Genomic DNA, 21,052 nt, shown 5'->3' with positions numbered 1-21,052 from the left:
GATTTCACCATTTCAGAATCAACCATATACTGTTAGAATTTCCATCTCTACTTAGTCCTCCTTAAATATTTACCTTCCCCAAGAGGAATAACAATGTTTGTAAGTTCTGGAGATCAAACTCAGGACCTGGTACATGTTAGGTAAGTGCTCTATCACTGAGCTACATCCCGAGGAGTAAAAATCTTTAGTTTTTGATGTATATATACACCTGTATATGTGTTTCACCTTGTCCTCCCCTAGTATTTAAGGCAGGTTATAAAAATACATAACAAAATAGGAAAACAAGTGAGGAAATTAGGTGAAAGGAAAATAAGGATAGATAGAAAATATCCAAGTGAAATGAGGAAGAGGTGAGGTGAGCGTGTGAGCTCATATCATGAGGGCTTTCATGTGTGCCATGAGCCACCTCTTCCAAAACTGCTTGATGCACCTCCACGAGGCACCATCAACATAGTGGCTTCTTGGCAGAGAGAGAGAGAGAGAGAGAGAGAGAGAGAGAGAGAGAGAGAGAGAGAGAGAAAGGAAGAGAGAGAGGGAGGGAGGGAGTTGTCTCACAGGGAAAGGCTCAGGAGAAGAAGTGAGGTGATGCCTCACTTGGGACCAGACCAGACCTGTGCCTCAGTCACTGCCTCGTGCCTCCTCAGACTCCCACCTTCTCACCCACCCCTATATGACACCCCAAGTACTTACCAAGACCCAAGCATGAAACTCTGAGTCCTGATTTTCCAAGATTCCTAGAATAAAAATAAAGTAACAAATGGTCATTGCTTCTGAGGTGAAACTACACACATTTAAGCATGAACATTACATCTTTCCTGACAAGAGTAGTGGTAGTGGCAGAGTCATTTGTGGTAGGAAGTATTTCTCTTTCCTCATCATTTCATTATCGAGAAGCCCCAAATCTGCTAAGGGTCTGCACAGAATCAAAACGGCTCATACAAAATGTGTCTTTTCAGGCCCAAATTATCTCTTTATTAATTTGTTTATACATTCACTGCCTTTTTCTCTCCTAAAATGCAAGTTCGCCCAGGTCAAGGAACTTTACCTTATTCACCAACCGGCCATTCATTATTCATCACAAAGCCTGTCACACAATAGGAACTTAATTAATGTTGGTTGACCTATTGACTAACAAACTGACTTCTAAAACAATATTATTTCCAACAGAAGAGAAAAAAACAAACAAAGCGATTTTTAGGTTATCTTAATTATATTCTGTTTTTAAATATAAGATTAGGTAAAATAGAGCCGGGGATTTAGCTCAGTGGTTTCGCTGCCTGCTGTGCAAGTGCAAGGACCTGAGTTCGATCCCTGGTACCAAAAAAAAAAAAAAAAAAGATTAGGTAAAATTACCACAGGAAGGTTTTGATCATCTTTTTAAAAATAATTTTTTCTTTTCTTCTACATTTTTTAATCCCCAAAAGTTCATCAAGGAAAATTAATATACTTTTGCTGTATAAATAGAGCTACGAATGCTAATATTATTTGCCTATTAGTCTTTGTGGAAATCTAGATTCAACCTATTTTTCTGTCTATCCCAGAAAAAAACAAATTCTCAGGGAGAAGATACATCATAGAATTAGTATAGAGGTCCATACTGAGAAGGCAAAGCTGAAATAATTATAACAGTGGAGGAAAGTACATCCCTTATTCTCTGGGCAGATGCTCTCATAAGGATAAAGTTTCCCTCCCTTCTTCTATCTCAGACTTCCCAGCTAGCAGCTCAGCTCACTTCTCCAGGTTCTCCTCCATTTGTCATCTTTGGTTCTTTACAGTTAGCAACTGGTGCTCTCTTATTTTTTTTTTATCATAGTTCTTTCTCCTACTTATTATTGTTATCTATCAAATGCCACCTAAGTAACACATGTAGTTTCATAGCATAGTTAAGATCTATATCCCAATGCAAAGAGTTAGAAGACCCGGGGGGTCTTTTGTCATAACCAGTTGAGTGACCTTGAGAGAAATGACTCCTTTTTCCTGGGGTTCAATTTCTTAATAGTAAGACAGAATGATGATTCTGGTGCCATTCATCTAGCATCATTATTTTGGGGACAGCATATGACAATGTGTGCTAATGTGTGGCATAGTAACAAATACAAGGAGTAATGACTTGATGCTTCCTGACCCTTCTGACCATCTAACAGATATAGTGCTAAATTTCCCATTAATTAGATATTTCCAGATGGAAGAAAACTAGTTCATAAAGATACATGTGAAAAAATCTCCTACTTAAGTAGGAGAAAAAGAACTGAAAGTCTCCATGAAAATAATGTTCACAAGACATTGATCTTTAAGTAGTTTCTCAGAAATCTATAGGATGCTCAACCAAAAAGCCTTTCATTGTCTTCTAAATGTCTACTGGTTTTAAAAGAGGAACCTAGAGCAAAAGCTGTGTAATGGCGAGTATAAAAAATACTAAATGCAAAATAAAACAAAAATTTAAAAGCAAATAATTTCTTCCAGGTAGAAATAGTCCACATTAATGAATCAGTAAACACGTGAAGAGAGGTCACCAGGCAATGTGCATGATTGTTAGGATAAAGAGAGGGAAGAGACATAGCTCTACCTCAAGAAGCCTGGAGCCTAGGGGCCACAGTAAAACAAACATGTCTTCACAGTGTGGTGGGGTTGCCCTACTGTGAGGATTTTGGGGAGCATGGCAGAGGAGACGGGAGGTTACCTCAGGCTTGTATTTGTACAACTTTGTGTTGTTGTGGGGAAAAAGATCTAGATACAAGTTTTAACGTAATTTTAGTATCTTTTAGTGATTCTAAGAACAACAGGGAGGAGCGACTTGGAGCAGAAAACCATGCAGAGCAAAATGGTTCTAAGCCTAAGGCTATAGAGTCCCCAATTTTTTCTAACAAACTCAAAAAAAGCGAGCTATGTCACTGAGTTCTTACTGAGCAATAGCTCAGCTCCCGTGGTGGGGAGACCTGCCCTATTTTCCTTATGACAGCGACTTAAGAAGATAATGATCACTTGGCTACAGGTTTAGAAGACTGAACTGGAGAACTGTCAGCAAAAGCAAATTGCAAAGTAGCAAGAACTAAATGTGGCTCATTTTCTTGCCACTGTTCTTTAAACATACGGGGCAGCTTCTATGGAACACAAGCTTGAAAAAATTTTTAAATGTGAGGAAAGTTCAATTCCGAACAAATATTGATACAGTGATGATAGAACCCATCTTGAGCCTTGGTGTTTATAATTTCCTCTAACTCTTTAATTTCTATTATTCTTTAAATATCTTCCTTCTCTAAAGAGAATGGTTACCAAATTCATGTGGTAATTTAAAAAGTGAGAGACATTTTTGCTGCACAAGAGATATCTGGGTTTCAGTAAGTTGCCCTTACTTTGTCCTGCCGTAAGTCTCTTTGTCAGATTTGCATCCCGAGGGGCACTCTAGAGCCATGACAGTGTCACCACTTTGCAGGCAGACAAGGTAGGCTGAGCTGCCTGTAGCTCAGGCCATGGAATCTCAACCCCATTTCTGTTATTGCAGATAGCATACCTGCTATGAACCATTCCTGGTTCTATCTGTGTCTGAGCAATACTAAATACCGACGTGGCAATTGTCCAGCTATCCTGATCCACTTAAGCTCTGCTGGATAGTGAATGACCAACTTTACCAGTCACACTGATAAAACCTTCATCTCAGCCATATGTAATTTTCACAAGTGCCTCCTGATCTTGTACGGCATTGTGCAACAAAACAACTTTATATACTTTTATTTTATTTCTTAATTCCTCAGTGTTCACAGGAGGAAAGCTATACTAAAAATTCTATAAGCATGTCAGATTTCCCATTGAATTGAATTCCTTTCCCATTTGATTCAAAATAGTTTCACTGCACAGGTTTACCTATTTTATCTGTGTCAGATATTCCAGAAGGAAGTATCACCATGTTCATTTTTAGTATCTGCTCCTGTTCAACTCAAGAATAAAAGCTCCTCTTTCCTAGGTGAATCTGAAATGCTTTGCTGCTAATATTAGAGATGAATGACATCAATATGGGGGCATGGGGCACTTAGCTTTGTCAGTCAAACTTTGGAAATTCTAAATCTTCAAGCTTCAGTAAAGAGTTGTCTGGAGGAAACATGTACACAGCTTCAAGAGAACTCAAAGCTTGTGCTTCTTCTTTCTTTTGGGAGGCAGGCTGTCCACTCAGTGAACACATAGTTGAATTTATTTTATTATCAGTTCCATGGCAGATGTATTAAATGTAATTCCTAGCGTCATTTTATGGAACACTCATGAGGCTCTTTTTCATTTTAAAGCAATAATGGAGGAATTAGAACTGAAATCAAGTGTCACTTCGGCAAAGTATCATATGCCACTCTCCTGCTCACAGAGCCTTTACAAATCAAGGATGTTAAAAGCAGAAGATTAGCAGCTCAAATGCATTGTTTTAAATTGCTTGCTTCTGGATGTATATGTCCTAGATATTATTCATCATTTTAAACTGCTAGAAAGGAGTAGCTAGCTAAAATATGTACCTTGCATTTGACCAAGAAAAAGCACATTGCATGGGACAAAGTCCTTGATTTAAAGGTTGTCACAGCAGGATGTACTGAAAGCATATGTAAGGGGCTCCAGTGACTGCGTAGGCTGGCAGAAACAATCAGGTCTGACCTGGTTTTCACATGGTCAAATCATTACATCATTTGTCATCTCACTCTATTTGAACATCATTCTGATCTTTCTAAAGTTCACACTCTGCTGTGTGTCATGCCTTGTCTGCAAGCTAACTAATCAAATCTAGATTTTTAAAAAAATGAATGGGCATTTAACCTTTCTTGAAAAATACAGAACCCAAAGTATATTTATTTGTCAGCCAGCTGGTTGCAGTTCCACAAGGTTGTACATTTCAATCCCATGAAGGTGACTACAGTGATAATAACATTTTCTCATGAATGCACTGCTCATAACTGTCAGTGAGTGATGACTCATTTGAAACCACAAGCCACATAAAAGATGTAGCCATACATTTCAATGGAGACATTGACAAGTAGGATAGGAAAACCTATCTGTAAAGAGCAACAAAGTAAAATAAGATTCTTTTCCGTTCTTTGATTGAAGATTTAAGCCACTGTCAGTTGTAAAATCTAACTAGATTCTTACTTGTTTTCTTTTTTTTTTTTTGGTACCAGGGATCGAACTTGGGTCCTTGTGCTTGCACAGTAGGCGGTGCAACCACTGAGCTAAATCCCCGGCCCCAGATTCTTACTTGTTTTCTTGGAACATCCAAACTCACCCACTGATTTATTTCACTTAACATTATAGTATCAAAGTGCATCCATTTTCCTACAAATGACTCAAATTTTACCTTCTTTATGGCAGAGTAGTAATCCATTGTGTATTAATACCACATTTTTAAAAGCTTAAATATTGCATGGTTTCTTTTATAGGAGAAACATAAAGCATAAATAAATTAAAAAGCAAAATAAAAGATAATGGGAAACAAGGAGATAAATCTCTTTCAAAAGGAAAGGTGACCAAGAGATGGAAGGAGGGGAAGAGAAGGGGATGGAAAAAATAATTAAAATGTGTTAGGGACATGAACCAATTCCACACGTGTAATAACGATGTACTGAAAGCATGCACTAATAAAAATTCCAAAGCAAAAATTTTAAAATCACTCATTGACCCAAATTCTAGAAAAGTCTAGAGAAGTATGGCAAACAGTGATATTCCTATAATTCACTTGTTCAAAAGAGACTGCACTGAGTTTGAACTACATACTAAGCCTCGTGAGAGGCTTTGGGGATTGGCTGAGAATAGATAGCTGCTGTTTTCATGGAGCTTACATCATTGAGGGGGTGATAAATACTAAATAGTGAATTAATTGTTTGGTTATGTTAACCTAAATTTGGCCTGGGGATGCCTTACACGAAGACTCAAAGTCTTCGTGTAAGGAACTACAACTGAACAGTGCAAAAACTACATTAACCAAAAGCTTCTCTTAGGAGAGAACATTTGTCACAAATAGCTGGGTGTTGGAATCACAGGTTGCTGCCAGTTAGACCACATTCAAATAAGGCAAACACCCAGCTGTCTTGGTGCTGGCATTTGTCAAGGAAACCCTCTCTGCACCTCATCTCCTTTCCTCCCATCAGTGCTACATGCCCATGGTGCAGAGTGGAGCCTTATGAACTTCTGGTTTTGAGAGTTGACTGATTCCTGACATGCTCTTTGCTCAACTAAGTTCTGTTACATTTAATTTGTTGGAAGTTTTTAGTATATGTGGTGCCAAAGCGAGCACATTTTTGGAAGTTTTTAATGGTTATGACACCAAACAAAAGGACAGCATCATAGAAATGTAAGATTGGGATGCTGAGGAGGCTGACCTAGTCTGGATGGTCAGGAAAAGCATCTCTGGGGAAGTGACTTTTACACCAAGGCTCACAGGAGGAGTAGGAGTGATTTAGTGAAGAGAGCAGGGTCTAGCATTTTAGGCTGAGAAAACAGCATGTTCAAAGGCTCAGAGGCTAAAAAAACTGTGGGCCATTGAAGAACTGAAAGCAGTTCAGGGCAGGGGAAGAACAGAAAGCACAAGGCAGAGAGACTCCAGATGAGGATGGGCAACGAGAACCAGACCTACCATAGCCTTACAGATGAGAGTGTAGATTTGGGTTTTAATAGGGAGGAGAGTAGAAAAGTGCTGGAACACATAAGCAGGGGAAAAGAGTTGAGGGGAGGCAAGAAGAGGAGCAAGGAGGCTCCTTAGGTAGTGTTCATGAGAAATGATGGTGTCTCGAAATAGATTTTAGTGGAATTAGAACAAGGAAGATTCCAGGTATTCTTAGCAGGTCAAATCTGTAAGACAGGGTTTGATTGAATACAAGAGTAACAGGGAAGGAGTAAGGGCTGTTCTCAGGTCTGATGTGAGAAGCTGGGTGAAGAAGGGCGATTTTCACGAAGCAGGTTCATTGGAGAAACAGTGGTTTGAATTCACATGGGAACCGAAGCACCCACAACACATCCAAGTTAGTTACCTGGAGAGGGGCTTTTGGGGTGCTAGAATTAACAGGTGCCACAGGCAGAGTTGGCTGTGAAGGGAGGTAAGAAGAGGGTAGAGGCCCAGGAAGGGGACTCATGGGGTTTTGACCACATTTGTGGCAGGGAGGAGAGCACACAGGAAGGGGACACTGGGCAGGAGAGCAAAAGATGTAGGAGGTGACAAGAAAAGTGTCTGTGTAGAAGCCAAGCAGGGGCCATTTTGAACAGGAAGTGAGTGTGCAACGGTGCTGGTGCTGAGGCTGCTGAGAGACCAAGTTCGGGAAGGATGATGAAATGGCCCTCATGTTTGACTACCAGGGCTCACTGAGCCCTCTGCGGCACCATGTTTCTCCAATGAAAGCCAGGCTGGGTGGGCTGGCTAGAGGGTGAGGTGCCGGTGTAACCTTTAGTAGCTGTGTGTGACATGACAGGTTGCACCTCCTTTTAAAGCCTTTTTCCCATTCATGAGTGGAGATATTGATCATCCACTACTTTTTATCTTGAAGATGGAGAAAATATAAACATAGCCTCAGTCCTGGCACATTCCCGCATTTAGTCCATGTGAGATGCTTCCTGGCTTTCTCATTCCTTACAGAGGGTGCTGCCTACTTCATGGGGTGATGTGGGTGCTGCACAGAGTCTGGGCCTGGGGACACCCACCTCCTCCTCCAATGGTCCTCTTGGTGGGACTCCAGCCTGGGCGGATCTGTGCTCAGACATCTCCCAGACATCCTGAATCTCTCACATGTGAATTGTGAGTTATTTCACAAGAGTAATTGGAAAAGGGGGAAGCAGGTGGTGAAGACAGAGAAACAAGGCAAATCAGGTGGCATTTTTTGGTGAAGGTAGTCTCAGAAATATTGGGGGTCTGAGAAATTTAGAACCACACTTCCATGACCACTAGGCAGGGAGAATGAACAGTGACATGAGGTTGTGTAGATACAAGTAACAGATGTGGGTGTCCCATGGGAGTGGGGCTGGAGAGATACCCACTTAGGTGTACTTAGTACTTAAATAAAAGCTACTCGTGGCTTTTCTGTCTGAAGCACCCAGGGCATCAGAAAAGCTGGAAATCAGTAACTCAGAGTCTTAACTCAAAACAATCAAGAACTTCTAATCTCAAAGGTGTATAGTTTGAGGGTCTATGAACTTGTAAGGATACATCTTTATTTTTCATCAACTTTTAACTAAAAGTTAGCCTTTCTTTTAATTATGAATGTAGGTGAGAAACCACAAAATATTCACATTACCCATGATTCTGCCTCAATTCAAATTCTATCATGGCATAGTTGCTTCAGAGGTCTCAAAGAATTGTTTACACTCACTATTTATACTTATAGCCACTTGGAAATTGTGGGGTTCATCCCACCCCTAGAACTCATATTTAACATAATAATAAAGAAGTGAAGTATTCTTTGGCCACAAATTATTTTTCAATTTAATTGGAATCCTGTGTATTTTATGTTGCACATTTGAAAACTCTTTTTCTGAGAAGGAGCCTGTAGGCTTCGCTAAGACTGCCAGAGGGATTTTTGTCTCAAGAATTTCACATGTAAATAGGAAGAAAAGGGGCAAAGGGGAAGGAAGTGGGAGGGGTAGGGGAAAGGAAAGAAGGGAATGAAAGTATTATGAGAAAATGAAAAAATGGAAACAAAATCTTTGTAAATAGGGAGGGATGGAGGGGTTGAATGGAGGGCTGGGCAAGGGTGAAAAATAAGAACCAAGAGAGATTATGTAAAGGTGCAAATTTCCAATGATGAATGTCATTATATTACATACCTAAAATGTACCAATGATTAGAATGAATAATCAATAATGCAAAATAGGAAGAAAAGGTCCAAAGGGGTAGGGGTAGTGGGAGGGGCAGGGGAAAGGAAAGAAGGGAAAGGAAAGAAGGGAAAGGAAAAATGCTGAGAAATGGAAAAAATGGAAATAAAGTCTTTGTAACTAGGGAAGGATGGAGGGGGTGAATGGAGGGCTAGGAATGGGGAAAAAATAAGAACCAAGATGCATTATGTAAAGGTACAATTCCCAATGAGAAATGTAATTGTGTTGTATACCTACAATGTACCAATAAAAGAATTTAATAAAAAAAAAGAATTTCACATGCAGATGAAAGATAAAAGTTGTTACAAAATGCCTTTTGGTAGGTACATCCATCTGTCACAAAGCAATGTGGGTTTACAAGCATCTTTTTTACAAACTGAGAGGAAAGACAAACCTGAAAAGTTTTCAAAAGCAAAATTAAATGTGTGATACTCCACTGATAGTATTTAAAGTGTGTATGTATAGTGTCAATGTCTAGTATCCCTTTCTCTTTGCTTAATTTTAGGAAATTAAATATTTCTTGGGGTCTTAGTGGATTTACTTGTAAACTCAGGTTTGTTGCTTCTGTTATCTTTATTTGCATGCAAATCTCTTTACTCCAAGGTCTCCCACTCATGGCTCCTCAAGACCCTCACCCACCTGCCTGCAGAGGGGACATTCACCTGCTCCTGCTCACCCTCTATGGGCAGAGGGCAGAGGAGATGACCTACCAACCCTGCTAAGCTCTGAGCACTTAGCAAGAAGTACACAATATTTTATTTTTATAACTTCCATGTGACTCACTCATCCAACCATTTATAGTCTACTTCATGTTATAATCATATTTGTTTTAACATATAATAATATTCCCTCCCTAAGTCTTCAAGCAAAGTGGTTTCCGAGATGTGCTACACTGGCACCATGTCTTTACTGGATGGCCCTGGATACCCTGAGCTGTTCCATGAGAGAGGCCTGGCTTTAAACTATTAGCAGTCATTTACATCTTACTATGAAAGAACTTCTGAGCTTTTTCTTACACCAGTTTGGACAAATGTGAAGGTACAAAAAAGCCATAAAGCCACAAAGTGCTAAATATCTGCAAGAGATGAAAAGGGGGTTTATTGAATAAGAAATATGTATTAGATCTCTGCCCACTCTCTTTTACTGATACTCAGCTCTATAGAATCTCAGAAATCATAAGTGTCTTTTAGTAGGATAATGAGATGACTGGTGGCTGGAAGGATTCTGGATAGTTTCAAGACAGAGATTGGTTTGACTGGCTGTGTGATTAGAGGGTTAGAACTTTCAGCCCCCAACTCTCCTACCATCCAACAGCCAACACCTGCCACTGGGGAAGAGAGGGGCAGGAGGTTGAATAAATTACTAATGGACATTGATCAATCAAGCATACTGACATAATGAAGCTTCCATAAATGGCCCACAAGACAGAGTTCAGAGAGCTCCCGTGAGCTCGCTGAAGGTGTGGAGAGTGGCACACCTCGAGAGGATGCAGATGCTCCTGACTGCTGCCCCAGACCTTGCCTCATGCATCTCTTCCTTCCAGCAGTTTCTGGGTTGTATCCTAATAATAGGTAAAGCCCTTTCTTGAGTTCTATGAGCCATATTAGCAAATGATCAAATAAATGAAGGGATCATGCAAGCCTCTGATCTGTAGCCAAGTTAGGTGTAAGTTTTGGTGAAAACTGCAGCTGTGGCTGATGGGGCAGGCTTGTATGGCTGGGCCCTTAACTTGTGGGGGTTCTGCATTAACTGATGACTATCAGAATTGAACTGAATTGCAGGGCACTCAGCTGGTATGGAGGAATTGGGTGGGGCAGGAAAAGAAGCCACATCTGGTCACAGATATATTGCATGTTGAATGTAGAGAGTATAGTAGGGGAAAACAGTGTTTTCCCAGGTAATGCACAGTAGGAAAGGGGTGAGGGAATGGATGCAGGGAGGATGAAAAAAAAAGGCCTCCAAAGGCAAAAACACGCTTCCAAATGTTGTCTAGGATCACGCTTTCCTCAGTAAATACAATATATGTACTTGCCATTTTTAAAGCTAAGAAGACACTATCTAAAGTTTTCATAGTTTTCTTCACCTAGTGGATGATTTCTTTTCGTTTCTTTCTTTTTTTTTTTGGTGCAGGGGATTGAAGTCAGGTCCTTACTTGTGAGGCAGGCGGTGGAACCACTGAGCTAAATCCCCGGCCCGGATGATTTATTTTCAAACATGAAATTCCAAACACAAAGGTAAATTGTTCTCTGGCATCTTCTCTGTAATGAGAGCTATGATTGGTTTCCACTGTAATCAGCCATGTGAGTTTCAAAGGCCAAATAAAGCAAAAAGTGCCTGAGTCCCACGCTCCACACCTTTCTGAGTTTCCTTCCCTCCCATACTCCCTTCCTTCCTCCCTTTCCTCATTGTTTTCTTCCTTCTTTCTTTCCTTCCTTTGATTTTGGTGGTGCTGTACTGGGGATTGAACCTTCACACTGAGCTCTATCCCCAGCCATTTAAAAATATTTGTTTATTTATTTTTTGGTACCAGGAATCAAACTTGGGACCTTGTGCTTTCAAGGCAGGCGATGGAACCACTGAGCTAAATTCCTGGCCCTCTCGATTTATTTTTATTATGAGACAGGGTTTTGTTAAATCACTGAGTTGCTTAGGCTAGGCTCAAACTTGGAATCTTCCTGCCTTAGCCTCCCAGAGTGCTGGGATTAAAGGTGAATGTCACTACACCTGGCTGTGAATCAGTTTCTGTTGGTGAATTTCCTGTTTTCTCTTAAGAAAGCTCTCAGCATCATGGCAGAGACTGAAGGCTGGTGTGAGGGTGATATTTAAATATGCACTTAATCCAAGGTAAATGCTTTTGGCTTGAAAGTGTGTTTGCCTTTCATTTTCCTTGACAGGGGAACAGAAAATTGGTGTTGGTTTTCTCTGTGTGTGGGATCCTCTACATCTCCTGTCACATGCCATGTGTCACTGTGCATGTTATACCCATTGTGTATGAGGCCTTCCACCCCCACCCTGATTCTCACTGAGCTCTGTAAGAGCAGAGACTGAATCTAATGCATCTGCATGCACTCACCCCTGGCATAGTGCTTGGTGTGCAGTGGATATTCAGTGATGCTCATAGTGTGGCTCTAAGGCCATTGCTTTTCTGTGGATAGAGCTTGCTTCCTTACTCACCTGTGACATTCTTGGTGACCAAGAAGGCTCTGGGTTTATTGGAAAATGCTGGGCCTCTATCACTTCCTTTCAGTGGCATCTTGGGACATGCATGGAACCTCCTGTGCCCCATCTGCTCCATAGGGATAATAATAGAAACTACCTCACAGAGAAGCTGTGGGACTTAATTGAGGATTGAACCACATAAGATAGGGCCTGGCACATGTTAAATGTTTCCCAAGTGTAGGCTGTATTAGAAAAACATGGGTTTGAATCCAAGTTCTGAACCTGGTAGCTATGGGTAACTTCTTTCTCCTCCCACAGGTATCCTGCTTTGTAAAGAGTATTTCTATCCTCTCTTGAGTGAAGGAACAGAGTAAACATTCCAGCCTTTCACTCTTCTTTCAACCAGTGTAGGTGGTAGGGCTGCTTCTTCTATTTTACAAGAGGATAGAGCTTGTAAACCTGCTTAGGGGGATGTCTTTCATGCCTACCCTTCTTCTTGTCTTCTTGCTTCTCTGGTTAACTTAGTCACTGTTCCTGTGTGTGTGTGTGTGTGTGTGTGTGTGTGTGTGTGTGTGTGTATGCGTCCTAGTGCTCAAGTATTTATAACCTCAGAGCCTGAGACTGAGGAAAGAGGGGGTAACCTGACCAAGGTCTACTTCCATATCCAGCTTGGACCTTATTCTGGTTCTAATCAGTCCAGCACTTCAAATCACATACAGGTCACTTCACTTGAATCTTCAACACATAATTAAAATTCAGAATGTCAGTCTGTGGGTCCCCCAGTTCCTAAAAAAGCAACAAGGGTCAAACTCCAGACATATCTGTTTCCTTCCTCTCTTTTAACCTCCACAACAAGTTTGCAAAACCTAAAGAGCCCCTTCGGCACCATCCGTCGCCTCCACCTTGACTTCTTCATGCACACTACCAGGTCAGACCCTCATGGCTAACAGCTCTTCCCTATTATTCTGTATCTAGATTCTCTCTGTTCTTTTTGTTTGTTTGTCTCTGATCAACCTTATCATCATCTTTTTGTCTGCAGTAATTATTGTTCATGTATGTGCAAGTAAATATTTTGTTGACCAAATGATCAAATGAAAAAGTCTAGAAATCTTTCTTGACTCCCTGATGTGAACTTGCAAAGTTAGATGTTGAGACAGTTAATCTTGATTGTCAATTTGATTTCATTAGGAAATGCTCAGAGAGGTGATTCGATTGTAAGGGCACTGACCTCATCAATGGATTAACCTACCAATGAGTTCATGATTGAAATGATTTAGGAAGTGGGGGCCTAATTGGAGGATGTAGGTCACTGGGTGTGCCTTGAAGGATATAACTTTTCTTGGGCTCTTGTGCTGTTTTCTGGCTGCCATGAGGGGATTATCTCCTCCATCCTGTCTCACACCATGATGTTTTTGCTTCACCATGGCCTAAAGCACTGGAGCCAGCTGAGTGTGAACTGAAACCCTTGAAACTGTGAACCAAAATAAATCTTTCCTTCTTTGTTTTTTCGGGGTATTTGGTCATGGTGATGGAAAGCTGACCGATATAGGTGTTATTTTACTCTTAATTCTTTTGTATTTAGATTGACTTAAAATTTACTGTCCTATTTAACATCAAGTGCAATAAGGCAATAAGAAGAAATAAAGGACATGAAGATTAGAAAGGAACAAGTAAAACTATCTCTCATTGTAGACAACATAATTGGCTGGGTAGAAAAATCCCAAAGAATCTAAAAATAATAAATCTCCTAGAACTAATGAGTGAATATAGAAAAGTTGAAGGTTACAAAGTTAGTATATAAGTAGTTTTAACAATGAGTGAACAACTGGAATTTGAAATATAAAAGAATAATACTATTTATAATAACATCCTCTAAATAAAATATATTTATAAATCTATCAAGATGTAAATAGGATTTGAATGCAAAAAAACCCTCACAAAATAATGAAGAAAACATATTGTAACTGAAAAGAACAACACACCATGTTCACGGATTACAAGACTCCATGGTATTAAGATGTCAATTTCTCTCATTTTGACCTATGGATTAAATATAATACAATTTAAAACCTAATGAAATGTTTTATAAATATTAACAAGGTAGCTCTGGAATATCTAAAACAATTTGAAAAGATTTCAAGATTTAATATAAACTACAGTAATCAAGGCAGTGTGGTTTTATCAAAAAGAGGGAACCATATATAAATAGAACAGAATAGATAGCAAGAGTCCCACATACATATACTTAACTGATTATTGACAAAGGGCAAAGACAAAGATGCAAAGATGCCTTTTCTATGGAAAAGGCATAGTCTTTTCAATAAATGGTCCTTGAGCAAATGGGACAGTTGTCCACATGTGAAAAAAATGAACATTGGAATAAACCTCATACATTGTATGAAAATTGACTCAAAATGGATCGTAAACCTAACTATAAAGTACAAAACTGTGAAACTTCTAGAAAAAATAAGAGAAAATATGTGTGAATTTGAATTTGACAGTTTTTAGATATGTAACCAAAAGGACAATTTACTTAAAAATTAGACTTTCTAAAAATTACTCTTACAAGCTAATATTGGAATAAACTATCTGCAAAGACCCAATTAAAAATGATCAAAGTTAAAAAAAAATTTTTAAAAAATGATCAAAGTACTGAACTGACATATCAACAAAGAAGGTATTTTGTGAAAAATAAGCATATGAAAAAATGTTCAACATTTCTAGACACTAGAAAAAAATTAAAACCATAATGAGATACCACCACATACTTATTAGAATTTGTAGCCAACTTTGGAAAATAGTTTGATGGTTTCTTATAAAGTCAAACATATTTATACCATATGACTCAGCAATTCTACTTGCAGGTATTTACCCAAGTAAACTGCAAACTTCTCTTTACACATAAAAAATGTACTCAAATATTTATAGCATCTTTACTCATAAATCGCCCAAAACTGGAAACCACCCAGATGTCTATCAACTAATGAATGAATAAACAATTTAAGATACATGCATACAATAGAATACTTCTCAGCAATAAAAAGAAATGAATGATTGATTCATGATTAATACAATGACATGAATACATCTTGAAAGCATTTTACAAAGTGAAAGAAGTCATGCTTAAACTGCTACATATTGAATGAAAATATTTATGTAATATTCCGGAAAAGACAAAGCCAGAGGGACAGAAAACAGATGAACAATTAATAGGTTTGGAGATGGAGAAAAAGGCTGCCTGTGGAGGTTTATGAAATTGTTCTGTATGGTACCACGAGGTCATGATTTGCACACTTATAACAGTAAATGCATAAAAAGTGAACTTTACTCTGTGAATAATTTAAAAAATTTACCAGGATGTTAAGGGGAACCTGAAATGTAATGCAGACTGTGAGAAATGAAGATAACAATTATGAGTAAATGACATAACACACTGAAAGAGGTAGGGGTCAAAGGATCTGACAACTTGGGAAAACAGTCTTTTGCCTGGATACTGAAAGGCTAAGGACAAAAAGATCTGTACATAAACACTATATTCAGCAAATTCATTTCTTATGAGGTTATGTGTTAGCAATTCTGAAACTAGGGTTGAATACTAGGATTGACCAAAAACTGTAGTGAGGAAAGACTTGAATGCTAGATCCAGAAATTAAATAAAAGCAGAGAAAAATTGAATACCTCTTGAAGCCAGCAATCTTTTATTATATTTATTCACCTGTAAACACTCTCACATTGCCAGAATATTGGTTTTTGTTTGTTTTCTACTTTTCTAATTCAGCAAATGTTAACTCAGTATCTACTAAGATTCATCAGAAGCTTGGAACCTACTAGGAGGTTGATGAATGCTCCTTCTCTCCAGAAAAATAACAAAAAACTAACCAGCTGGTTGGTGGAAATTGAATGCAGTTGGCCCATGGTGGCTGAGCCCTGTTAGAAATGGCTGGTGACTGGGCAGGCTAGAGTTCTGGTTTTAGGTCTCTCTCTCTCTCTCTCTCTCTCTCTCTCTCTCTCTCTCTCTGTCTGTCTCTCTCTCTCTTTTCCTTCTTCCTCCTTGGTATCTTAGTTTGTCATGTCTCCAAATTGGGGACTTAAACTTACTCTGGAGTGACCAGCGGTGAAGGAGCATCTGACTGGAGGCCAGGAAATTGCGCCGCCATGTGGTGACTAAAAGAACACCCACCACTATCGGTGACAATTGCCCAGCTGGTTCCGGAGGTCTCTTCCAATTCTGATTTTATCTGACACAAAGGGAAGCTCTTTACAGTAGGCACATGGACAGGAAAGAGAGGGAAGATCACCCTCTTGTGAAACTGCAAGGCATCAAAGAAATTATCTTTGGGCTTTAAGATAAAACCATATCGATATTCTCTTGAATTGGAACCACAAACTACCTCTTCTTGGACCGGAGTGAATTTTTACTAATGAGAGTCATTTTTTGTTTTGTTTCTGGCACTGGGGATTGAACCAGGGACTTTGTACTAAGCTACATCCCCAGCCATTTTTATGTATTTATTTATTTATTTTAAAATTTTAAGACAAGGTTTCACTAAGTTACCCGGGCCGAGCTTGAATTTGTGATCTTCCTGCCTCAGCTTCCCAGAGTGCTAAGATAACACATATTTTTTAAAAACTGACTTGAGGCATTTAAAAATTAATCAATTTATCGAAACTATAGAGTCTTGTGAAATAATCTTGTTTTATACATTAATGAATTAATCCATCTCAGGGAATTACAGTAGTAAATTCCAATTGGTTAAAATCACTACTGGTACCTTTATTCAAGCTGAACGACTTACCTGATCCTAAATAAGATTTAGAAGACAGAATTCGATGGGATAAAGCTCAATAGTGATAGCAGAAAGCTATGAGTTTGAGAATTTTTTGATGTGGGTCCAAAGCTGTCAATATCTAGTATCCCTATATGATGGGAAGGAAAATCGTTGTGGAAACTGAACACTGACCATAATTCTTAGAAGAATAAGTCATATCTCAAAGGTGGATTATAACGTCAAATAGCTGGTCATTTTAGTAAAAACTTCAGTTACACTGAATTTTTGTAGTATGAGGCCAATCTGGACAATACAATAAAGCTTTGGCTCTACTTGCATTCATGAGTATGTTTAGCAGTCAAAGCACATGTCTTTGACTTAAAATGGAAAAGTACAGCCAATAAAAATCTATTTTTTGTTTCTTTTTCACAGTGGAGATAAACACTCTTTGATTATTTTGCCTATAGTTAAACTCAGCTTCTCAATAATAGCACGTATGGAGAACTTGCCATGCACAGCATTAGTCTGTGTGCTATTGTACAATCCACACATATAAATGCACACAGCCCTGTGGACTATCACTCCTGTGACCATTTACCCATGATGAGATGGAAGCAGAGAGGGGTTAAGTAACAGGCCACAGCTGCATGCATCTAGCAAGGGCAGAGCCATGTGCATCCAAGCCCTTCCGTGTGGCACTAAAGCTCCTGCTCTTTCTGTGGCTTTGCCCTGCTTCACATGCTCTGCCCACCCAAAATGACCAATCAGTTGGTACCTATTCCCCAAGTTCAACAGGCTCAGGAGGGCCTCTAGGATCCGGCAGAGGGTCCCTACCTACGTCAGCCATTTGGAGACCTAGAAAAGGGGGGAAATAAAAGTGGTTGCAGCTCCAGCTGATCATTCCCATCCCCTCCCACTGCTTTCCCTTTTGTTCTGCCCCCTGTCCCTGCCCTGCAGCTTTCTAGTCTTGCTATGATTGATGTCACTGCAGTAGTGGGAGTTGGTGAGCTGCCACTCGTCTTGTTCCTCTCCCGATCAGCGCTCAGCCAGAAACAATAGGGTGAGAAAATAAGGCAGAAAGAACTTTACAGTTTGAACTGGCTGAAGATTCATCAGAACTGATTTCATCCTGTTTGTGTGTGTGCTTTTGGAAAGAAAAAATATGAAGTCATTTGTGTGCTCTGCTGATTGGAGATGGGGTGAGCAATGTAACTGGAAGAGATTGTGTTTACAAGTTTTGCAATATGCGGTTAAGGGCTTCAAAAGGGGATGGAAAGGAATGCTTGAAAGAACTGGGTTAACCTGCCTTTAAGAAGGCTGGATCAATAGTGATTTTCAGGGAACACTTCAGAGCAGCTAAGGGCAAGGAGCTAAGGATATAAACTGGAATAAGTCATATTTCAAAGGTGGATTATTGCATATTTATTGAGTACCTACCAGAAGGCAGCTATTATTCTAGATTCAAGGGTATGGCAGTGATCAAAATAGGCCAAGTTACTGACCCCATGAGGCTAACTTTCTAGTGGGGTGAGGGATCCACAGCAAACAACTAAACACACAGGGAAGTTCAGTGAAGGACAGGTACTGTCAAAACACAGAAGCATATAATGGCAAAGGTAAGGGGGGCAGGGACAGCTCTCAGAGGAGAGCATTTGAGCAGAGATCTGGAAGATGGGAGGGAACCGGCTTTGCAAAGATCTTGAAGGAGAGAGTTCTAGCAACCACCTCATAAGGACAGGCTCAGGGGGAAGAAAGGAGGTGAGGCTGGTGCAGTTCAAGTGTGAATGGAGAGCTGGAGACAGAGGCCTATACTTAATAGGTCGCTGGCAACCAGCTTAGCCCCTCTCTACTAGAGCAGAGAGAAATGGCCCACTTGTTGTAGACTATATGCTAAGAGCAAATAAAATAGAGCTGTAAAATGAGAAGGGATTGACTTTGTAGTGGAATTTTTAGAAGAGGACAGATACCATGAGGATAAGGTAGGTGCCAGGCTACACCTTCCTACACTGGGAGGTTTTTAGTGCTTGGGACCTAGGGTTGTAGTATTGTACAACTCTAGACATGCATCATATTCTATGTTTGTATCTCCTGTTCCCAATTGTACAGTTTGGCCATATTGTTTTATATTCCCTGCTTTCCTTACATGTGTTCCTCTCCTTTTTACTGGTATTCTTTTCTGCCCCTTTGGTCTCAAGTATCTCTAGTTCTCAGGAGCTGTTTATTTTCCCTTTATTAAATTCTGCTCTGAGAAAACTTAGGGCAATTCATTCTCACTAAGGTGTAAATGTATGGCACAAGGAAGTGCTGAGTGAGGTGGGGAAGGGATGGAAAGATTGTCATTCTATCACCTGAGAAGAATGTCTCTTGGTATTTGCACCTGCTTAGAATGGTTTTCTCACATACTTTCCTTCAAATCCCATCTCAAGTCCCCTTCCTAAGAGGATGTCCCCAGCAAGAGCTGGTTGCTTCCTCCACTACTGTGCTTATGCTGCCACTCAACTCTGTTGTCTTGTGCTGCTTTGTATATTGCCTGGTGAATTTGTCTCTCCCATAAGCACGTAGACTTGTTGAGGAGAGACTCTATGTCACATTTATCAGATCCCTGGGGCCTCGCCAGATGGCAGGGTCATGTTGACTAGCTGACTAAATTGTTGGGAAGGGTAAAAAGATTATTTGATTATGGCAGGCTATGGGCTTCACTGACTGAATTAATCTTCATGAAAAGCTCTTCCCTCCTGTATTGTTCTGTATTCATTATAAATTTATCAACCTTATAAATATTACTTTATAAATTTCTACCAATTTATGACAGACTTTTTGGCAAATGTCTTTTAAAATTAAAACACTCTTAGTGGAAATAAGCTTATTCATTTATACAACAAATACTTATTTGTATCTACTCAGTGCTATACCCTGTCTCACCACTCACACTAAGATACTAAGGAATGTGCTAAGAACTGCTCATTTCTTTGTGTGTTGAACTAAGAGCTCCAAGTCAAGATTTAATACTTCTACTTTTAATTTGTTTAAAGGAAAAATTCAAAGTTCTTCAATTAAGTTTGTGCACAAAATATGGATTATAGTCATTATTTATAACAGGGAAAGGAAGCAAACTAATAATAAAAGACTCAAGTCTCATTAATATGATGGATTATGCTATAACTATATAAAATTACATTGGAGAGTATTTTATTAACACAAGAAAATATTTTCATTACCATGTTAAGTAGAAAAGTCAGATATAAAGTTTGTTGCAGTATGATTTTTAACAAAGTCTAGAAGGAAATTCATTCCAAATATAGTGGTAGTTCAATAAAATGATAAAGTAATGGTTCGCTTTTAGTTCCTGCATACTTATATTTTCTAAGCTTTACTTTTTCTGAGCTTGTGTTGCTTTTATGGTAAGAAAAAAACCCCAGAACCTCAGATTGCTGAGGTCAATGACTATGGAAATGGAACAGGAGGGATGAGGACAACTGCAGGTCCAGGGCAAGCCTTTGTGAGGATGGGCTACGAGCCTAGGGGAGGTCTGGAACGCTGGCCGCTGTAGGTAGCAACAGGAAGACTGGACAGTGGGGTGAGGGAGAGCACAGAGGCACGTTTGGGGGTGTTTCCATGTTACCTGGGCCAAGCCTTAGAAGGATTGGCAGTTTTTTCGGGTGGGGATGGAAACAAGGCTCTGGTTCCAGAAAGCAGCAGCAGTGTCTTTACCGAGTAGGTTCTCTGCAGGTATAGTGAGCTCCTAACCTCAGTAGGGCTCATACTTCTTTTTGTCATTTGGGAAGACTAAGTCAAGACAAGTTTTCTGGAGTAGTGAATCACATCTGGCCAAGTGCACTCACCATTCATTACCGGCAGATGAACCTTCTAGGCACAGCTGGAGTTTATGAGTGAACTCTCTTGAGCTTTGCTCCTGAAACTTCAGTTCATCTGTTTTGCAGCTAATTCTTTCTCATGTCCCCAAATCAGACAGATTCAGTTTCAAAGCTATCAAATTGTTTTCCCTGAAATGATGTGTGACCTTTCTCCTTCTTACCCTGCCACCAGAAGAAAAAGCCTTTTACGTGAAACTGGAGACAAGACAGTGTAGTGAAAAGAGGCTGCAATCTGCAGCAAGAACCTCTGGTTTAAGACTGGCCTCTTCCTGTTACTGAAACCAGGACAGGCTTGTATGCACTTGGACACTGGGCGAGTCACTTATCCTCCCTCATTCTCAGCATCTCCACTGATAAGTGTGCATAACTCTAGTGCTTGCCTGAACCTGCTAAGTGGTTGTGAAGATCAGTCAGGTGAGAGTA

The 21,052-nt window shown here is 39.8% G+C and overlaps 1 protein-coding gene across 4 annotated transcripts in view; it reads right to left on the bottom strand.

Moving 5' to 3' along the window:
- Window positions 1-21,052, bottom strand: part of Kcnab1 (potassium voltage-gated channel subfamily A regulatory beta subunit 1) — a 444,167-nt gene that overhangs the window by 129,628 nt on the left and 293,487 nt on the right. For all 4 annotated transcript variants that reach the window (XM_004834500.4, XM_004834501.4, XM_087186405.1 and 1 more), the window contains exon 2: window positions 691-734. In XM_004834500.4, coding sequence (XP_004834557.1) covers window positions 691-734 — 44 coding nt within the window. The remainder of the gene's footprint in view (window positions 1-690; window positions 735-21,052) is intronic.

Source organism: Heterocephalus glaber, unplaced genomic scaffold (genome assembly GCF_053883595.1).
Source record: "Heterocephalus glaber isolate CG9 unplaced genomic scaffold, H.glaber_assembly_v1.0 deba00001504, whole genome shotgun sequence".
NCBI lineage: Eukaryota > Metazoa > Chordata > Mammalia > Rodentia > Bathyergidae > Heterocephalus > Heterocephalus glaber.
The sequence above is the reverse complement of the archived record's forward strand: the minus strand, read 5'-3'. Positions and strand labels throughout refer to the sequence as shown.